The sequence below is a fragment of the Podarcis raffonei genome, chromosome 2, assembly GCF_027172205.1.
Source record: "Podarcis raffonei isolate rPodRaf1 chromosome 2, rPodRaf1.pri, whole genome shotgun sequence".
NCBI lineage: Eukaryota > Metazoa > Chordata > Lepidosauria > Squamata > Lacertidae > Podarcis > Podarcis raffonei.
The window spans coordinates 475,777-495,744 of NC_070603.1; the positions used below are offsets into that span (position 1 = coordinate 475,777).

At 44.7% G+C, this 19,968-nt stretch overlaps 1 protein-coding gene across 10 annotated transcripts in view; it reads right to left on the reverse strand.

Annotated features, from left to right (window-relative positions):
- Window positions 1-19,968, reverse strand: part of SLC27A1 (solute carrier family 27 member 1) — a 51,472-nt gene that overhangs the window by 10,076 nt on the left and 21,428 nt on the right. For 9 of the 10 annotated variants that reach the window (XM_053368809.1, XM_053368818.1, XM_053368867.1 and 6 more), the window contains 7 exons: window positions 18,464-18,533; window positions 17,538-17,629; window positions 17,285-17,394; window positions 14,702-14,911; window positions 12,055-12,181; window positions 5,309-5,446; window positions 2,966-3,130 (listed from right to left, as the gene is read on the reverse strand). In XM_053368809.1, coding sequence (XP_053224784.1) covers window positions 2,966-3,130; window positions 5,309-5,446; window positions 12,055-12,181; window positions 14,702-14,911; window positions 17,285-17,394; window positions 17,538-17,629; window positions 18,464-18,533 — 912 coding nt within the window. The remainder of the gene's footprint in view (window positions 1-2,965; window positions 3,131-5,308; window positions 5,447-12,054; window positions 12,182-14,701; window positions 14,912-17,284; window positions 17,395-17,537; window positions 17,630-18,463; window positions 18,534-19,968) is intronic. The other variant, XM_053368832.1, reaches the window with a different exon arrangement.

Below are 19,968 nucleotides of genomic sequence, written 5' to 3' on the forward strand. Positions count from 1 at the left end.
AGGGCTCATATCTCATTTTTAATTATGTACAGCTTTCTGCCTTGCATCAACATTGTATAGTGAATTTTAATTGCTGCGAGCCATTTTGGAGTCAGTGGAGGAAACAATATAATAAACTACACTAGTGGCCAAAATTGTGGAAACCTTTTGGAGAAAGTGTATTTCCAAGGTTTGATGGCTCATAACACCACTTGTTTTTGGAGTAATACCACAAAATTATATATCAATGGAAAGATAATTTAATGAAGAATGTAATGCAACAAAGTTTGTTCAGTTATCTGTATTCTATCAAAAGTTATGGGCAAATAACCAGAAAAAGGAGTGTTTAGAGGGCCAATCATGTGTCATCTTGTTTTGGCAATGATGGCTCATAACACCATTTTTTTTAGTAATACAGTGGTACCTTGGGTTACAGACACTTCAGATTACAGACGCTTCAGGTTACAGACTCCGCTAACCCAGAAATAGTACCTCGGGTTAAGAACTTTGCTTCAGGATGAGAACAGAAATTGCACAGCAGCGGGAGGCCCAATTAGCTAAAGTGGTACCTCAGGTTAAGAATAGTTTCAGGTTAAGAACGAACCTCCGGAACAAATTAAGTTCTTAACCTGAGGTACCACTGTACCATAAAATTATATATTAATGGAAAGATAATCTAATGAAGAATGGAATGCAATAACTTTTATGAAGGATTATTTATTACAACAGCAGTCATAAAGAAAAGAACATGAAACACATAGAAAAAAATTAATATACAAAAATTCTCCCCATGTCAGTTAATACTTAGTTGGGCAACCTTTAGCCTTCCCATGGAGTGAACCAAGTTTTTTAGTTCTGCAGCTATAGTAATGTGAAACCAAGATTGAATTATTGCCTCTTTTATTTGGGTTTTATTGCTGGGTTGCTTCTGACTAACAACTTTCTCCATAGATTTTTGATTGGGTTTTGGTCTGGGCTATGCATTTTTGGGCATTTACATTCCCATTAATGATGCAAATTCTGCCCACACGTTTTGCTGTCATACAACCCCAGATCGTAACACTAACTGGGTGTTTCACGGTAGGTGTAATACAAGTGGGATGTAAATCTTCTCCGATTTTCCTCTTCACGTATTTCATGCCATCACTATCAAGCAAGGAGATAGCCCTTGTTCCGCTGTCCAGTTAACATGGGTTTTAGCCCAGTTTAATCTTTTCAACCTTTGTTTGAGAGATAACAATGGCTTTTTCCTTGGAATTCTAGCATATAGACCATATTCCTGCAGTCTGCGCCAACAGTCCTTGCACTCAACTTCACATTATATTGCGCCATGTCATCTTGTATACACCCAGATTATTTTCTTCTGTCATTTAGCTGTTGTGCACCTTTTCCTGCCTTTACCAGTTTGATTTTGTAGTGACTGAGCCTTCTTATACCTCTTCAAAAATTTAGAAATGCCACTTTTGGTTAAGTTTCTACCAATTTTTCTTCTAATTTCTTCATAACTGTAACCTTGTTCACTTAATGATACTATTTTACATCACTTCCTGGGTGATCAGTCAACTTTGCACCATTTTTTTACGTTTTACAAGCTCACTAAATGAAAGAACAAAAAAAAAAACCAACCAACTTGATAGCAATCACATAATACACTGACAAATGTCCTCCTTATTTATGTTGTAATAAATAATCCTTCATAAAAGTTATTGCATTCCATTCTTCATTAAATTATCTTTCCATTGATATATAATTTTATGGTTTTACTCAAAGAAAAAGTGGTGTTATGAGCCAAGGTAACACCTAATTGGCCCTCCTTTTTCTGGTTATTTGGCCATAACCTTTGATAGAATACAGATAACTGAACACACGTTGTGGCATTCCATTCTTCATTAAATTATCTTTCTATTACTACAAAAACAAGTAGTGTTAGAGCCAATAAACCTCGGAAATACACTTTCTCCAAAACGTTTCCACAATATTGGCTACTAGTGTAGATAACTGAAAGGTCAGTAGACTTTCTGAATCAAAAGACAATTTCTGCCCTCTTGCTCACATTAACTCTTCACTCTGCTCCTTTCATTTCAGTCACCAGCTATTATTCAGTGACTCCGCATAAAGGATGTTTTGTTCTGCTCCAACAATCCATGCCAGAAATCTGGGCTATGCCACTAACAGTGACCAAGAGGAGTGCTTTGGCAGAAGGAAATAAGCCCAGTCTATAAGTCTTCCTCTCCTTTAACTAGAGGAAGACCTTTGTCATCACATTATTTTAATGGTCACTGTAGATTATCTGCTTTACCTCTGTTCAGGCAGATATCTCTGTTGTCAGTTTCAAAAGTCTCCTCACACTGCCCCACAGGGGCCTGGGACTTGTCTCTCCATTCCCAACAGCAAGGGCTGGCTGGCTGGCTGGGCTCCCTCACCCACTTGCTTGCTTACTCCAATGCCACCTCAGCTTCTGGCAACCAGCACTCCCTGACCAGCCCCAGAGGCATCATTTGCCTGCAGAGCTTGTATCCAGGGCTGCTGCAACAAACAGCTGTGCAAGCCTTTGGGAGCCAGAAATGCAAGAGGGTATCAGAGGAGGGAGGGAAGGAAAGAGGGACAGAGGCCAGTGTTGCCCAAGGCACCCCTGACCACCATTCAAGGCACCCCAGGATGCCACGGCAGACTGGTTGAAAACCACTGCACTAAAGACATTCTGATGATGTTTTTAGAGGATTACACTCTGATTGTTCATTTGTATTTACTTCCTCTCTAGTGGTGAATGTATCTCTGCTAGGTGAATCCTATTTCTGTATGATTTACTCTCCTTTCTCATCAGCTTGCTTGCAGGACCCCAATCTCAAAAGCAAATACTGATTTCTAACTATTCTGGGAAACTAAACAGCCAGATGGGCGGGGTATAAATAAAATTATTATTATTATTATTATGCCTACTCGCTGGTCCAAATTGCATTCCCTGCAATTGCATTGTTCCATTTACCTGGCACTTCAACTCCATAAACAGCAACATCTGTCTTGCTGAGGATGTGGCTCAGGATTCCTTCAACCTCTGTGGTAGAGACATTCTCCCCACGCCAACGGAACGTGTCCCCACTCCGGTCTTTGAAATACATGTAGCCAAGTTCATCCATCACTAGTACATCTCCTGGAATTAAAGAAACGACACTCAATACCCAAACAAACAGCAGAATTGCCTGCTTTTGGGGATCACTGGGTATCTACTACCTACTGCCCTGGAGGAAGGATCCCACAACAGCAAGGGAAGGAGGCAAGAACATCACATGCCTGCCCCTGTTCCAGGTGGCTGTTCCCTTCCTCTGCAGCAGGGATGAGAAATATGCAGCCTTTCAGTTATTGTTGGACTGCAGCTCCCATCCTTCTTGACAACTGGCCAAGCTGGCCAGGCTGATGGGAGTTGGGATCCCAACATCTGGAGGACACATTTCTCATCAATGCAGACCTGGCCTACCACTGTGAGAACGATCCTGATGCTTTTCTATGTTGACTTTCTTAATTGTAGTTTTAAATAATTATTTTACTGGTAAATTGCCTTGGAAGGATTTGTATCCTGCAAGACAGGCTAAAAATAATTGTGATTGGCTAATTATTGGTGAACGTACTTGTCTCTGCCTCTACAATTGGGGATCCAGTAACAGAAGACCAAAATAAAGTGACGTTGTTGCTCTCCAGCCGCTAATGGAATGACTCAAGAGCCAAACAAGCAGATAAAGGCTCAGAGGCTGGGCAAGAATGAATAATTCCCTATGGTAAAACTATTCCATCACAATAGATAACAAAATCAAACAAGAAGGCTTAGGACAAGAACCATAACCACTTGAAATCCCCTGCACATGGAGCAGTGCTCTATTGAAAAAAGACATAGAAAAGGCAATGAAGGCAACACATAGGCGTCCACCCCCCGATTATTTACTGTATTTTTCGCCCTATAGGACGCACTTTTTCCCCTCCAAAAATGAAGGGGAAATGTGTGTGCGTCCTATGGGGCGAATGCAGGCTTTCGCTGAAGCCTGGAGAGCGAGAGGGGTCGGTGCGCACCGACCCCTCTCGCTCTCCAGGCTTCAGGAGAGCCCCACCGCTGCGCCTCCCGCTGTCCCCCGACTTGGTTAGAAGGCTGGCAGGGGGGAGAAGCCCATCGCCTCCTCCCCATCGCCAGCCCCGCAAACTCGGGGGACAGCGGGAGAGGCGCAGCGCGCCTTTCCCGCTGTCCCCCGACTTGGTTAGAAGGCTGGCGGGGGGGAAAAGCCTGCTCCTCCCCGTCGCCAGCCCCGCAAACTCGAGGGACAGCGGGAGAGGCGCAGCGCGCCTTTCCCGCTGTCCCCCGACTTGGTTAGAAGGCTGGCGGGGGGGAGAAGCCTGCTCCTCCCCGTCGCCAGCCCCGCAAACTCGGGGGACAGCGGGAGAGGCGCAGCGCGCCTTTCCCGCTGTCCCCCGACTTGGTTAGAAGGCTGGCGGGGGGGGAGAAGCCTGCTCCTCCCCGTCGCCAGCCCCGCAAACTCGGGGGACAGCGGGAGAGGCGCAGCGCGCCTTTCCCGCTGTCCTCCGACTTGGTTAGAAGGCTGGCGGAGGGCTTCCCCCTCCTCCAGCCCCGCAAGCTCCCAGAGCGATGCCAGAGCTCGGGCTTCCCCCTCCTCCAGCCCCACAAGCTCCCAGAGCGATACCAAAGCTGCACACAGCTTCGGCATCGCTCTGGGTCCCGTTCTGGGGGCTGGGGGAGGGGGAAGCTCGGGCCTCCCCTGCCCCAGCCCCGCGCCTGGGGGGGGAAATAATTTTTTCCCCTTTATTCCCCCCCCCCCAAATCTAGATGCGTCCTATGGGCCGGTGCATCCTATAGGGCGAAAAATACTGTAAGTCTTTTTTTCTTTTTTTGTCTAAGCTTATATTGTACTTCCAGGTTATACTATAGTTAAGCCGTCTTCTCAATTCTGGTTAACAGAAAGGCAGGGTACACATCTTTTAGATAAATGTGATACACAGAGCAGTCTGACTTCGCACATCCATGCTTAGGAAGTGCTGCTTCCTAAAGCCAAGTCACATGAGAGCAGTGGCACTCCATTGCATGAGTCACTACTGGGAACCCATGGCATTTTTAACTATAGAAATTCAGTCAGATGTTCCTTCCTCCACTCAACTGCCAGTACAGGGCTGCTCCCAAGGAAAAAAATATCAAATATTTGAACCTGTCCTTAGAGGTAGAGTAACTGAGGGCAGGGTTTGCTGTGTTTAGCCTGAGCAAGATCAATCTTCTAGGCCACAACTAAATATCCCTAGCCACCAAAGAACAAGATGATGGCCTGAAGAGTACCTGAAAGGTAAGCCTGGTCCCCTTTCTGGAAGACATTGTAAGCAATCTTCTTGTTGGTCGCATTCTCATTGACATAGCCATCAAACCTACGCAAAGGATCCTCCTGGTTTATTCGACCCACAAGTAGTCCTGGTTCTCCTGAAAATAATAATTCCAGATGGAAAAAATAGAAATCAAGATACTTCTGCAAAGATTATTCCAAAGTAACCACTAGAAATGCAGCTGGATAGAATTTGTTTGCATCTGAAGTTTCCATGTTTCTGCCACAACATCCCAAGAAAAGTAGACTGATTTGTTCACAGCCCTATAAAACCAGACATCAAATGAGACATGTAGCCCAGTCTTACTCATGTATGAAGTTAGTGGGTCTCTACTCCCAGGTTAGGTGTGTAAAAGACTGCAGCCTGTGGAGGTCTGTTCTACAGATATTCCAACTATTTTATTATTTATTTATTTATTTATTACATTTATATGCCACCTTTTCCTCCAAGGAGCTCAAGGGGACGTACATGGTTCTCCTCTTCCCTAGTTCATCCTCACAACAACTCTGTGAGGTGTGTTAGGCTAAGAGATGGTGACTGGCCCAAGGGCACCCAGTGAGTTGGGATTTAAACCCTGGTCTCCCAGGTCATAGTCTAACACTCTAACCATTACACCATTTTGTGCATTTTCATCTCACAGTATTTTTGCCTGACAAAATTCATGCATGCTGCAGAGTGATACCATCATGCAACATTATGATACCATTAAAGAGAAGCACAAGAAAGAGAGAGAACCGGCTCACCTAGCTGCATACATCAACTTTGGTGCAAGGGAGTGAACAACTGGGGAAGGGAGGATGGCCAAGAAAAGGGAAAAAAGACAATCGTTCTTCATAAGTGACAATCACATGTGGTTCAGCTCCATAGTTAGCTTCAAATATAGGACCATACATTGAGTTGTCCTGTTAATCTACATCAGTTCAGGACAGCACATGTTCCTCACACAGATGCTGCTGGCAAAATATGTCTTTAATTCACATTTAGTTAAAATGGGTTAGTAGTACATGGGACAGTAGCAATGCAGTCAGACAGAGAGGCCCAGTTTATATGTTCATGAGGTAGCAATTCAGTTCCCTTGAGGAAGCCTGCATTTGCCTAGCTTCCATCTAATGTATACGTGGTTTCAGATCACTACACAATCAGTACATGGGCCCTAGTTATCTAAGGTGCCACAAAATCTCCAATCTGCTCTTGAAGTCATACTAACTGCAGGTTTGACTATGACAAAGAGCAAAAGCAAATTAGCAAGGACTCAGATCTAATGATTAGGAACAATGGCCCTATTGGGACAGCCAATTTGTCCCTTAAGACCTCACCCGCAGAAGCCATAGCAGTTAAAAGGAGGAATATGAAAGGAGAGTGGCCCACGTCCCAATTATTACTAGATGTGGATAAAGATGAGCCAACTTTGAAGAAATATGATGAAATCAAAAACCACTTGTCAGACTGGCTCCAATATTTTCAGTTAAATCAAAGACTGTATATAGATAAGAAAGAAGGTCTTGCAAAAGAAACATTCAAATTTGAAAAAGAGATAACCCACAATAAAGGAAAAAACATATCACGAATTTACGACGAATTTACGACTATTTATTAGAATGGGAAGTAAAAGAGGAACAAATTAAAGTAGTAATGGTAAGGTGGGTGCAGGATCTTGGATACAATATCTACATGGAACAATGGGAAAGATTATGGAGGCCAGATATTAAATTCACGGCATGCTACAACCTTAGGGCAAACACTATGACGATGCAATACAGATGGCACCACACCCCTAAAATGTATAAAGACAGGTCGCCAACATGCTGGAAATGCAAAAAGGACAGGGTCATATTTTCATATGTGGTGGAACTGTGGTTATTCATGAATTTTGGAATAACATCTATACAGTGGTACCTCAGGTTACAGACGCTTCAGGTTACAGACTCCGCTAACCCAGAAATAGTACCTTGAGTTAAGAACTTTGCTTCAGGATGAGAACAGAAATTGCGCAGCAGTGGCGCGGCAGCAGCGGGAAGCCCCATTAGCTAAAGTGGTGCTTCAGGTTAAGAACAGTTTCAGGTTAAGAAAGGACCTCCAGAACGAATTAAGTTCTTAACCCGAGGTACCACTGTAGTGAACTTTAAAAACTATTCAAATTTACATTTTAAAAAAGACCAGAAAACTTCCTATTAGGTATACTACCAATAGAATTTAAAAAAAATATAAGACCAGTCTATGTATGCAATCACGGCAGCCAGAATAATAGTGGCAAGAAACTGGAATGAAATCCCACCAACGATTACAGAGTAGCAGACTCTTATGATAGAATACCTGCAACTAGCAAAACTGATGGGAAGAATCAGAGGAGTGTCAAACCAGAAAGTATACAGAGAATGGAAAATATTCAAAGAATATCTAAAATTGCATTGTACAAACAATAAGATACTTGCTGAACTAGATTGATACTTGTAAGCAAAAAGTGTATTAGATATTATACTGGAATATGTGTGTGTGTGTGTGTGTGTGTGTGTGTAATGAAATAACAAATCTGTGCAAGAAAATACAGACAGTATAAGCAGTATAATAAGAATTATTGGAAGTTTTACATTTTAACCTGTTATTTCATTGTAATATAGTGTATTTTTTCTTTTCTTCCCCCCTTTTCTTCTATTTTTTTCTTTACTTGTATTGCTTTTTAATAATAATAATAATAATAAATTATTTATACCCTGCCCATCTGGTTGGGTTTCTCCAGCCACTTTGGGCGGCTTCCAACTGAATATTAAAAACAATACAGCATCAGACATTAAAAACTTCCCTAAACAGGGTGTCAGTACTGGTTGTTGTCCTCTTCAGATCACCACACAAACGCTTATTGTTCTTTTATAACTTTTTACTGTTTATTAACAAACAAACTTTTAAACGATCCTTATCTTTTAACTATTCTTCCTCAGAGTCACTTATTTCTCAGAAATAACTATTCTTCCTCAGAGTCACCTTCTGAGCTCTGCTTCTCCGTGACCAGCCACCTTCAAAATGGCGAAGGTGCCCTTTCCTTCGCTTTCCCGCTCTTTTTCCTACCCTCCTGGCTGGAGCTGGCTTGTATCTCCCCTCCTCCCAATCTGAGCTAGAACTGAACCCTGGCCTTTCCTGGGAACAGCCGGACCCTCCCTGTTCCTGTTGCTCTCTTCTGCTCCTCCCCCCCCCTTGGGGAATGCTTTCTCCCTCTGGGAAACTGGAAACTTCTACCTCTAACTCTTCCCCGACACAGTTGTCTTTTAAAAGTAAAATAGTTGTTTATTGCCTTGACATCTGCTGGGAGGGCGTTCCACAGGGCAGGCGCCACCACCGAGAAGGCCTCTGCCTGGTTCCCTGTAACCTTACTTCTCGCAATGAGGGAACCGCTAGAAGGCCCTCGGAGCTGGACCTCAGTGTCCGGGCAGAACGATGGGAGTGGAGACACTCCTTCAGGTATACTGGACTGTGGTCATTTAGGGCTTTAAAGGTCAGCACCAATTGTGCTCAGAAACGTACTGAGAGCCAATGAAGATCTCTCAGGACCGATGTTACATGGTCACGGCGGCCACTTCCAGTCACCAGTCTAGCTGCCGCATTCTGGATTAATTGCAGTTTCCGAGTCACCTTCAAAGGTAGCCCCACATAGAGCGCATTGCAGTAGTCCAAGCAGGAGATAACTAGAGCATGCACCACTTTTGCGAGACAGTCTGCGGGCAGGGAGGGTCTCATCCTGCATACCAGATGGAGCTGGTAGACAGCCGCCCTGGACACAGAATTAACCTGCGCCTCCATGGACAGCTGTAAGTTCAAAATGACTCCCAGGCTGCGCACCTGGTCATTCAGGGGCACAGTTACCCCATTCAGGACCAGGGAGTCCCACACACCCACCCGCCCCCTGTCCCCCAAAAACAGTACTTCTGTCTTGTCAGGATTCAACCTCAATCCATTAGCCGCCATCCATCCTCCAACCGCCTCCAGACACTCACACACTTTTGCTTCAAATTCGGTGATGACCTGTTCCTTCAAATCAGCGGCACAGCAATGGGCACCCGCATGGCCCCACAGTATGCCAACATCTTCATGGCAGATTTAGAACAACGTTTCCTAAACTCCTACCCACTCAAACCTCTCTTGTACCTGCGATACATTGACGATATTTTTATCATCTGGACACATGGTCAACAGACCCTGGACACCTTCCACCAGAAATTCAATGATTTTCACCCCACAATCAACCTAACAATGAATCAATCTATGCAAGAAATACATTTTTTGGACACTACTATAAAAATACAGGATGGGCACATAGACACCACCTTATACCGTAAACCAACTGACCGACAAACATATCTACATGCCTCTAGCTACCATCCCAAACATACCAAACAGTCCATTGTATATAGCCAGGCACTACGTTACAGCCGTATCTGTTCCAATTCTACAGACAGAGACTCTCACCTAAGAGATCTACAGCAAACCTTTTTAGAACTAAAATACCCAGCAGATGAAGTTAGACAACAGATCAACAGAGCCAGACTGATACCCAGAGAGAACTTGCTGCAAGACAGACCCAAAAAAGAAAATAACAGAACACCTCTAGTCATCACATACAGCTCCCAAGTTAAAACAGTACAACGCATCATCAGAGATCTACAACCTCTCCTGGACAATGACAGTTCTCTTTCTCAAGCTCTGGGAGGAAGACCTTTCATTGCCTACAGACAGCCACCCAATCTTAAACAACTCCTAACCCACAATAATACTACAACCAGACGTAACACGGACACTGGCACCAGAGCCTGCAATAAACCCAGATGCCAACTTTGCTGCCACATACACCCGGACAACACCATTACTGGCCCCAACAACATCACACATACCATCTCGGGACTATTTAATTGCTCATCGTCTAACATTGTATATGCCATCAAATGCCAACAGTGTCCCTCAGCTCTCTATATTGGACAAACAGGCCAAACCTTACGCCAAAGAATAAATGGACATAAATCGGACATCAAGAATCACAAGACAGAGAAACCAGTAGGAGAACACTTCAATCTCCCAGGACATTCTATACAAGATCTCAAAGTAGCTGTTTTACTACAAAGGAATTTCAGAAATAGACTGGAAAGAGAAGCTGCTGAATTGCAACTCATTACCAAACTTAAAACCATGGAGAGACCTGGTCTGAACAAAGACATTGGATTCTTATCTCATTATACATGACAAAGCCATTTTTCACCTTCTCACCCCTTGCTTTTTCCTGTAAGACCTACGTTAAGAGTCGTCAACAGGCTCATCACAGCTATCTGCCAATCACCCATTCCCACCACCCTTCTGAGTAATACCCCTCCCCACCTTCTCACTATATAGAAGGATCTGGCAACCTCTGTTTCAGTGTATCTGAAGAAGTGTGCATGCACACGAAAGCTCATACCTAGAACTAACTTAGTTGGTCTTTAAGGTGCTACTGGAAGGAAAAAAAATTTTGTTTTGTTTTGACTATGGCAGACCAACACGGCTACCTATCTGTAACTGACACTTTTGCTTTGTATGATTTGTTATTTATGTATATATGTCTATGTGGGAAATTAATAAAGATTTATTTTTTTTAATTGTCACTTAAGAAGCCGGGATATATACAAGTGCCAGGGACCCAAACGTAAGAGCTTCCAAACAGGATCTGAAGCTAGTTGACTTCCAGATTCTGGCTTTCTGGAAGCTAGTGACCATATTTTGCCAGTTCAGATGAAACAGGGAGCTGCGGTTCACCCTGTCTTCTTGATTTGTTCAGCAACCTGGGAAGAACAAATTAGCTGCAAAGGAGTTGCATCAGGTGTACAGAGCTTGTGCATATCATGGCTTATTAAGCCACAAACTGATCACCCAAACCAGATCAATATTTCACAGTATAAATTAAGACCAGTTAACCAATTACAACAAACAGAAGTACACCCATAAATAATTCAGCCTCAAACCACCGTTGGTTATGTACATGGAAACAATCATCAGTTGGCTGTCACTTTTTGGGATGGCTGCCAATCCTTGTCCTAAAAGATTCATTTGAATCTATCAACTCTGCTGCTTTATATCAGGAGTAGCTAAGCTATGGCCCTCCAACTCCCATCATCCCCACCTAGCATGGCCAGGGATGATTAAAGCTGTAGGCCAGCAACTTCTGGAGAGTCCCAGGTTCCGCTACCCCACTGTGTGTCTGTGCTTACCTTTCTTGTATGGCTATCTTTTTATCTACCCTCTTCTTTCTCTCTCTTCATCCTCCTACATTTCTCTTCAACTTCTTCTTCCCCTTTCAATTACCACCAGTTAACTTTTCAGCTCGTTGCTCTGTTCCAGGGTTCTATGCTCCTCCCTCCCTTCCCTTGCTCTGCATATTTATTTATTCAACTAATTTATATCCCACCCTTCCACCTTTTAGGTATTCAGTGTGTCTTACAAGCATGTTTAGATTAGCAGCAGTGAAGCCCTTCACAAGACCATGGACTCCTTCACCTGACACTTGATGTCTACTCTGCTTCTGGCCATCTTGCTCTCCCTGGTGAAGCAAAGAACAACCCTGCCCTAGAAGTGTCTGTCCACGATCCTCCCCACAATCAGCCCTGGGAGGTAACACCATTCAGGTCAGAAGATGGCTAGGGATGCTCCTAACACACAGCAATATCATATGGCAATCACAGTGACATTTACCTGGGCGGCAGGTGATGCATAGTCCATTCTCTTTCCTTATCAATTCCATGGTATCCTCATTTACTTTTACCAAGCGAATAGGATACACATTTGGCAAAATCCGGCTGTTGAAGCCACAGGCACCAACCTGACAAAAGATAAAGAAAAGTTTAAAAGACGATGGAGGCTACCCTGAGTCATTTGCCATGATTAACCAGCAAGCAACAGCCAGAGAGCTTCCAGTGTATACAGATCCCTGAAGAACGATCAGCTGAGGAGAACAGAAACAAACAAAAGGAAACAGGGGAGGAGGACCTGCTCAACCCCCCTATACTATAGCAAGTATCCTGGAGTGTGGTATTGCTAGGGATGTGGGGAAGAGAGAGATATGTCCCACCAGTTTGTTTGCTTTTAAATTGATAGTCTCCTTGCCTTATACAGGAATGTTTCAGGAAGAAAATTGTCTCTTTCCCTTTTCCCCTTTCCAGGACCTCCACTGCTATAATACACACTTTACATACGGTAATAAAATGTTCAGGTTCAAGCAATATCCTTAGTGCCTCACAAAATGTCCTTCCCCCAGTCCTGAAGCTTCTACTTCACCCAGCCCCCTCCATAGAACAGTCTAAGGTTCCTGTTCTAGGCTGGCAGGAACCCCAAGGAGGAACAGTCCTCTTAGGAAATTGGGATGCACCGCGACATTAAAAAGGTCAAGGTCAAGGACCCCTGACAGTTAAGTCCAGTCGCAGACGACTCTGGGGTTGCGGCGCTCATCTCGCTTTACTGGCAGAGGGAGCTGACATTTGTCCACAGACAGTTTTTCCGGGTCATTTGGCCAGCATGACTAAGCCGCTTCTGGTGAAACCAGAGCAGTGCATGGAAGCGCCGTTTACCTATTTATCTACTTGCACTTTTTGGCGTGCTTGAACTGCTAGGTTGGCAGGACCTGAGACCGAGCAACGGGCGCTCACCCCGTTGCGGGGATTCTGATCAACAAGCCCAAAAGGCTCAGTGGTTTAGACCACAGCGCCACCCACAATCTATAAATGAAAACTGAAAACTGGTAATAGTGTACATCAATGAGGATTTAATAGAGTGAAGTTGTTAATCTGGACCTGGTGGTTGTCAGGGAAGAGTTAGAGTTAGAAGTTTCCAGTTTTCCAGAGGGAGAATGTTTTCCCCAAGGGGGGGAGGAGAGCAGTGAATCTAATAGAAGAGAGCAAGAGGAACAACAGGGAGGGACCGGCTGTTCCCAGGAAAGGCCAGGGTTCAGTTCTAGCTCAGATTCGGAGGAGGGGAAATACAAGCCAGCTCCAGCCAGGAGGGTAGGAAAAAGAGCGGGAAAGCGAAGGAAAGGGCACCTTCGCCATTTTGAGAGTGGCTGGTCACCAAGAAGCAGAGCTCAGAAGGTATCTGAAATAAGTGACTCTGAGGAAGAATAGTTAAAGATAAGGAGCGTTTAAAAGTTTGTTTGTTAATACACAATAAAAAGTTATAAAAGAACAAGAAGCATTTGTGTGGTGATCTGAAGAGGACAACGACCAGTCCTGACAGTGGTAAGCAGAGCATATCAGTAAAATTGTCCTTTCTGACGTCAGTCTACAAACTGCTGTCACATCTAGCAATGACCTGCTGTGTGAAGGGATTTCCCCACTAATCCAGTCACTTCTTGGGTTACTTAAACCACTGCATATTCATCTTGCTGCATGGTTCACAGCAACTTGATATGACTTTGCATGTAGCCCTGTGCTAAAATGGGGCTGCATTTCTTCTGGCAGATGGTTGGAGCTACATAAAAAGTTGCAGCTGTTTGTGTATTGGGTGGGGAAGAGAGTTGCTTCCAATTAACACTCTTCAGAAATGGAGCTTGCACATGGAAGGGTCTGCAGAGATTAGGCTCTGTGAGCCTATGCCACAAGTGGGCTAGGCACTATCCAGCCCCAACGTAAGGGGGCAGGATCTTTTTTCTGTCAAGGGCCACCTTCCCTTGAGGGTCATTGTCAGGGACCACATGCTGTCAGTGCCTGAGGCCGAGGCCAGGGGAGGCCCTCCCCCTCTCTTCCCCTCCTCCTTCCTTTCCTCCCAATGGAGAGGGAGAGGGATGGATGGAAGGAGAGGGATGGATTACACTTGCCAGAGATCTGAATTAATCACATGCCTTCCCTGCCCCTCCTTCCACCACTTCCTCCATCTTGCGTTCCCCGCCCTCCATTTTTCTATTCACAGCTTCCTTCTCTCCCTCCAGGCACTCCACCCCGACCCCCACTTGACATCAGGCCATGTTGCCCACTCCCATCCTGCATGAGTAAGAATTGTTGTTCAGGCTGATTAACACAAACCAATATATATCACACATATATGCCTCACTGAGTCTGCTTCCTGCAGGGATCTCAGAAGGCCTTGAAAATCTCTCTTTCAAATGGCTTTCTAGGAGTCACTTTAATTAGACTGTGGCTACATAGAATTATGTTATCCTGACCTAGTTATTCTTTTGAGGAGATTGGTCCCCCCCCTAATATTATATTACCATTTCTTTGTTGTTGTTTTATGACTGTAAGCCAGTCTGGACAGGAATAGCCCAAAAAAGCAGCCTAAAACTATTTCAAAATAAAGAATAAATTACAGACGCCTCCCAAATATATATTGCCATGGCAGCCCTTTAACATACCTTTCCATCCAAATTAGCAATGCTACAGTTACACTCTGTAGCCCCATAAAATTCCCCAATCTGTTTAATTTGGAAGCGTTGGGTGAAGTCTTCCCATATGGTAGGCCTCAAACCATTTCCTATTGCCAGTCGCACTTGGTGGTGTTTCTCTGCCTCCCGCACCGGTTGGTTCAGCAGATACCTGCAGATCTCCCCAATATACTGGATAATCTAAGAAGAACAAGACAGACTAGATTTGAAAGATTACTAAACCCTTTAGAAAATTAGGTCAAAATGCAACATTTCCAGAACTTTTGAAGAGACAGAGGAAGGATATCTGTTTTTCTGATTATTTTCAGGAGAAAATGGGCATAAGTTTTTTCTGTATATAAAAAATATTTTTACTACTTTAAGTATGGGGGGGGGGGAATGTATTACGAGTCCATTCGTCCAGAAAATACTGCATGGTTGAATGACTGAAAGCTTTAATTGATTAGCTTTCATATAAACCACCCCAGACTCTGTGTTCATCATCTGAGGCCCTCTTCATGCGCCTCCTCCACAAGAGGTCCAGAGGTGGCAACACAAGAACAGGTCTCCGATGAAGTGGCTCCCCATTTGTGAAATACTCTCCCCAGGGAGGTTTGCCTGGCCCCTTCATTATATATTTTTAAGTGCCAGGAAAAACACTCTTCTTCAACCAGGCTTTTTGCTGATTAGTATCTGTGGGAGTATTGTTTTGCTGTTGTTGTTTTTACTTATTTTGACCCTGTATTTTATTCTATTTTTATTATTTAGAAAGGTGCCATGGCATTTACAAACCATGAGCTGCTGCTCTTTCTAAGAATACAAGGCATTCCCCTTCTTCTCTCACACATGAACAAATGACTCTTCTGAGACAGGTCCTGCTGCAATACGTCCATGTATCATAAGATGAAGGAATGCTTTTGTCTTCAGAGCAATATTTTAATTCATCTGAATATAAAATCTATTAATGAAAATGCGATTGACTAGTAAGATTTAGTAAAGTTATTCTAACCACTTGGCCTACAGTAAAACTAAGAGAATCAGAGGAGGAAGCATAAGTGTTGCTACATGTTCACATGCAAGGGCACATTCAAACCAAATCCATAGTAATGCAACCATATAATGCAAGATTGTCTTGGAAATAGCCACAAAAGTTACCTATTGCTCAGACACAATTCTGACACAGTACTACAAGGAAGTCAGACATTTCACCCGGTCCAGTGTTATGCCTGGTGGTGACCTTGGAATTCTATACGGTGGGGCACTCTACAAATACTTTTTATAAATCAATAAATATGCACAGCACTTCAAAGAATAAGTGAAGCCTAGCACTACAAGGAAATGCTAGGAGATGAGGTCAGCTTAAAGAATCAGTTCTTGATCAATGCAACAGGGGAGAGGAAAAATCAATCCAGCACTTTCCTTGATGAGTGTCACACAAGACACTGGCAGCAGCAAGAGTGTTAGAACTGGGATTAGCTTTCTCACTATGTAAGCCTCTCCGTGTTACCCAATATAGCTACACAGTCGTACCTCCGCTTACGTATCCTTCCGGTTACGTAAACTTCGGGATACGTAAGCGGCAAACCCAGAAGTATATTTCCGGGTTTTTGCCGAGCGTGCATGCGCGGAAGCAGTCTCTCCGGTTGCAAAAACCTCAGGATCCGGCCGGACATCTGGAATGGATCCCGTCAGCAACTGGAGGTACCACTGTATCTGGAATGGGAGGGCAAACGGTCAAGGGATTCCCTGCTGGAATCTTCCTTTGCAAGGAAATTCTGAAAGCAAGAAGCACATGAAGCTGCTAGCCAGGCACTGGCGTCAAATGCAGTTCTGGAAGACAAGGGCCAGCAGCTATGTATTTGACTTAATTCATTGCCACACCTCCAATAAAGGGACAAGAGACTGTCCATCTCTATTCATGAGGCAAAGTGAAGTGGCTGCCTCAGGTAGCAGATCCCCAAGTGCCATTAGGAGTGGCAGAGTGAGACAGAGAGTTCTGAACCACAGGACATAATCCACTGAGATGCAGGAAGGATGATAGTTGGACTTTCCACCACAGCCTCATCATGACTTGGGTGTGTAACTAATTCACTTTAGCACCTACAAACCACCAGGGTTTGAATGACCCCTGCCTGTCCATGGGCGTCTCTTGTCAAGAAAAACTAGCTTTAGCTATCCAACAGGCACCTGCAAAGGTTTTGGGTGGGTACAGATCACAATATTTGGATGGGAACCCTTCCTAATTATTTCTGCTCAGGAGAACCCAAGTACTCTGGATCACAGGAACATCCACAATGTTTAATGTGTCAATACCAATTGCCCTTCAGTGACTGAAACAGCTTTGGGATCTTATAAACCCAGCTGAAACAGGGATTTGCAAGGAACTAGTGCACACATATCATTTGGAGTACCCCATTTACCTCAAGGTAATTTCTGATTTCATTCCTGTTAAAGGGTCTTCTTGATCTTTTTGAGCTGGAGTTTTCTTTCCAAGCAGACCCTCCCCACAAATGCATTTGCTCCCACCTCCTACAAACTCTGGTGCCTACAAGCAGAGTTTGGGGCTCTCCTTACTGTGCACTTGTATTTCACACAGTCATCCCAGAAGCGACTGGCAGAAAATTTCTTCCTAATCACTACAGTCAGGCCATGGATCACACACTGGCCAGCACCCATGATATTCCCTAAGAGAAAGAGAGAAAGGTTGTCAGCATGGCGGGTTTGCCATGAACCTGGAGGACAGCATCATCTTTAAACAACAGAGTGCCCCCAGCAATGCCAGAGCAAGCCTCCATAACTAAAACAAGCAGCAGGAACTATGGCCTACCTGCTGAGTGATACAGTGGTAGACAGTTATAGATTATGTCATTGGGGGTCATTCTGTAGGCATAATAACCAAAAGCTGCTATTCGGTAATATCTGCAAGGAAACAAAAAGCATGTATGAATTTAGGTCACTTAATACTATCTAGCAGTAGCAAGAAGAAAGTAAGTATTTGATAAAAAGGACAATTTCAGCTCACATAAGCAGACTTTCTAAAGCAACAATACAAGAACATGCAGGCAATGTAACAAAGGAGACTATTTTCAGGATCCTATTTCTTGTTCACAGGTACATCTAAGGAAAAAGTTGCAGAAGGTACTAACCCCATGATGAAGGCTCCTGCATGATTTCTATCCATAAGATCCAAAATAGTCCCCCCCCCATACCCACACACTACAAGAGGAGAAATCAAATTCTCTCAGGTAGCCCTGTTTCCATAGATAACACTCTCAGTGTTTTATATTATTATGGAATTCATTTCCACCTGGCCCTCAGCGTTTCTTACTTTTTCTCTGTGAAGGAACTGCAGTCCATAATCAAACCAATGGCCTGGCTTGATATAACATAGCTTCCTACATTTGTATATGTGATTAGGCACAGAGTCACTATCCTAAGGGTGACTATGTATACAATGGGAAGTGGGGAGGAGATGCAACACACATCTGGTGCAATGGGCCCAACAATATCAGAAAGCTGCACAAGCTGCATTTCATTGCTCCTGCTGCCTCCTCTCAATTATTCAAAGACAGGAAGGAAATGTTATGCCTTCTTCCAAGAAGACAGCTGTAAAGACAAGTGTCTGGCAACCTACTGTCCAGTAGTGCTTCTTGGATATTTGTGTACATATTAAAAAATAATAATCACAAATTAAAAACTATACTGAACATTGGCAGACTAAGTTCCCAGGACAGTCACGTTGATGCTCCTCACCTGCTATGCACCACAATGGCAGCCTTGGGCATTCCAGTTGTGCCAGAGGTGTAGATGTAGAACAGCCGATCTAGGAAGAAAATACAGAAGTGGAGCATGAGTGAGACATTCAGCTTTTGTCTCCTTGATCCTTGCCCATCCTGGCTAATAAAAGTGAGCCAGGAAGGGCTGGGTGATGGGCACTACGGTGTGGTGAATGCTTCCCTCTGCGAGGCAGCCTTCCCAGACCTGCTGAAAGAGGCGGTCATTAAACCGCTTCTTAAAAAAACATCTTTAGACCTGGCCAGTATGGCCAACTATTGCCCAGTCTCAAATCTACCATTCCTGGGCAAGGTGATTGAGCGGGTGGTTGCTGAACAACTCCAAGCATGCCTGGAGGATGCAGACCATTTGGATCCCTTCCAATCGGGATTCAGGCCTCACCAAGGGATGATCTCCGGTGGGTTAGGGACAAAGGTGAGAGCTGTTTCCTACTTCTGCTGGATCTCTCAGCAGCCTTTGACACCATCAACCATAACATCCTTCTGGACCGTCTAGAGGGGCTGGGAGCTGGGGGCACTGTTATACATTGGTTCCGCTCCTTTCTCCTGGGCCGTGTCTAGAAAGTGGTGTTGGGGGATGAATGTTCAGACCCCTGGGCTCTCACTTGAGGGGTGCCTCAGGGTTCCGTCCCCTCCCCCATGCTTTTTAATATCTATATGAAGCCGCTGGGAGAGATCATCAGGGGGTTTGGGCTGGGTGTTTTTCAGTATGCAGATGACACCCAGCTCTACCTCTCTTTTAAATCAGAACCAGTGAAGGCAGTGAATATCCTGTGTGAGTGCCTGGAGGTGGCTGAAGGATGGATGGTGGCTAACAGAATGAGGTTGAATCCTGACAAGACAGAAGTTCTGTTTTGGGGGGATAGGGGGGCGGGCAGGTGTGTGGGACTCCCTGGTCCTGAATGGGGTAACTGTGCCCCTGATGGACCAGGTGCGCAGCCTGGGAGTCGTTTTGAACTCACAGCTGCCCATGGAGGCGCAGGTTAATTCTGTGCCCAGGGCAGCTGTCTACCAGCTCCACCTGGTACGCAGGCTGAGACCCTTCCTGCCCGCGGACTGTCTCGCCAGAGTGGTGCATGCTCTAGTTATCTCCTTGGACTACTGCAATGTGCTTTACGTGGGGCTACCTTTGAAGGTGACCCGGAAACTGCAATTAATCCAGAATGCGGCAGCTAGACTGGTGACTGGGAGTGGCTGCCTGGACCACATAACACCGGTCCTGAGAGATCTTCATTGGCTCCCAGTACGTTTCCGAGCACAATTCAAAGTGTTGGTGCTGACCTTTAAAGCCCTAAACGGCCTCGGTCCTGTATTCCTGAAGGAGCATCTCCACCCCCATCGTTCAGCCCGGACACTGAGATCCAGCGCCGAGGGCCTTCTGGCGGTTCCCTCATTGCGAGAAGTAAGGTTACAGGGAACCAGGCAGTGGGCCTTCTCGGTAGTGGCGCATGCCCTGTGGAACGC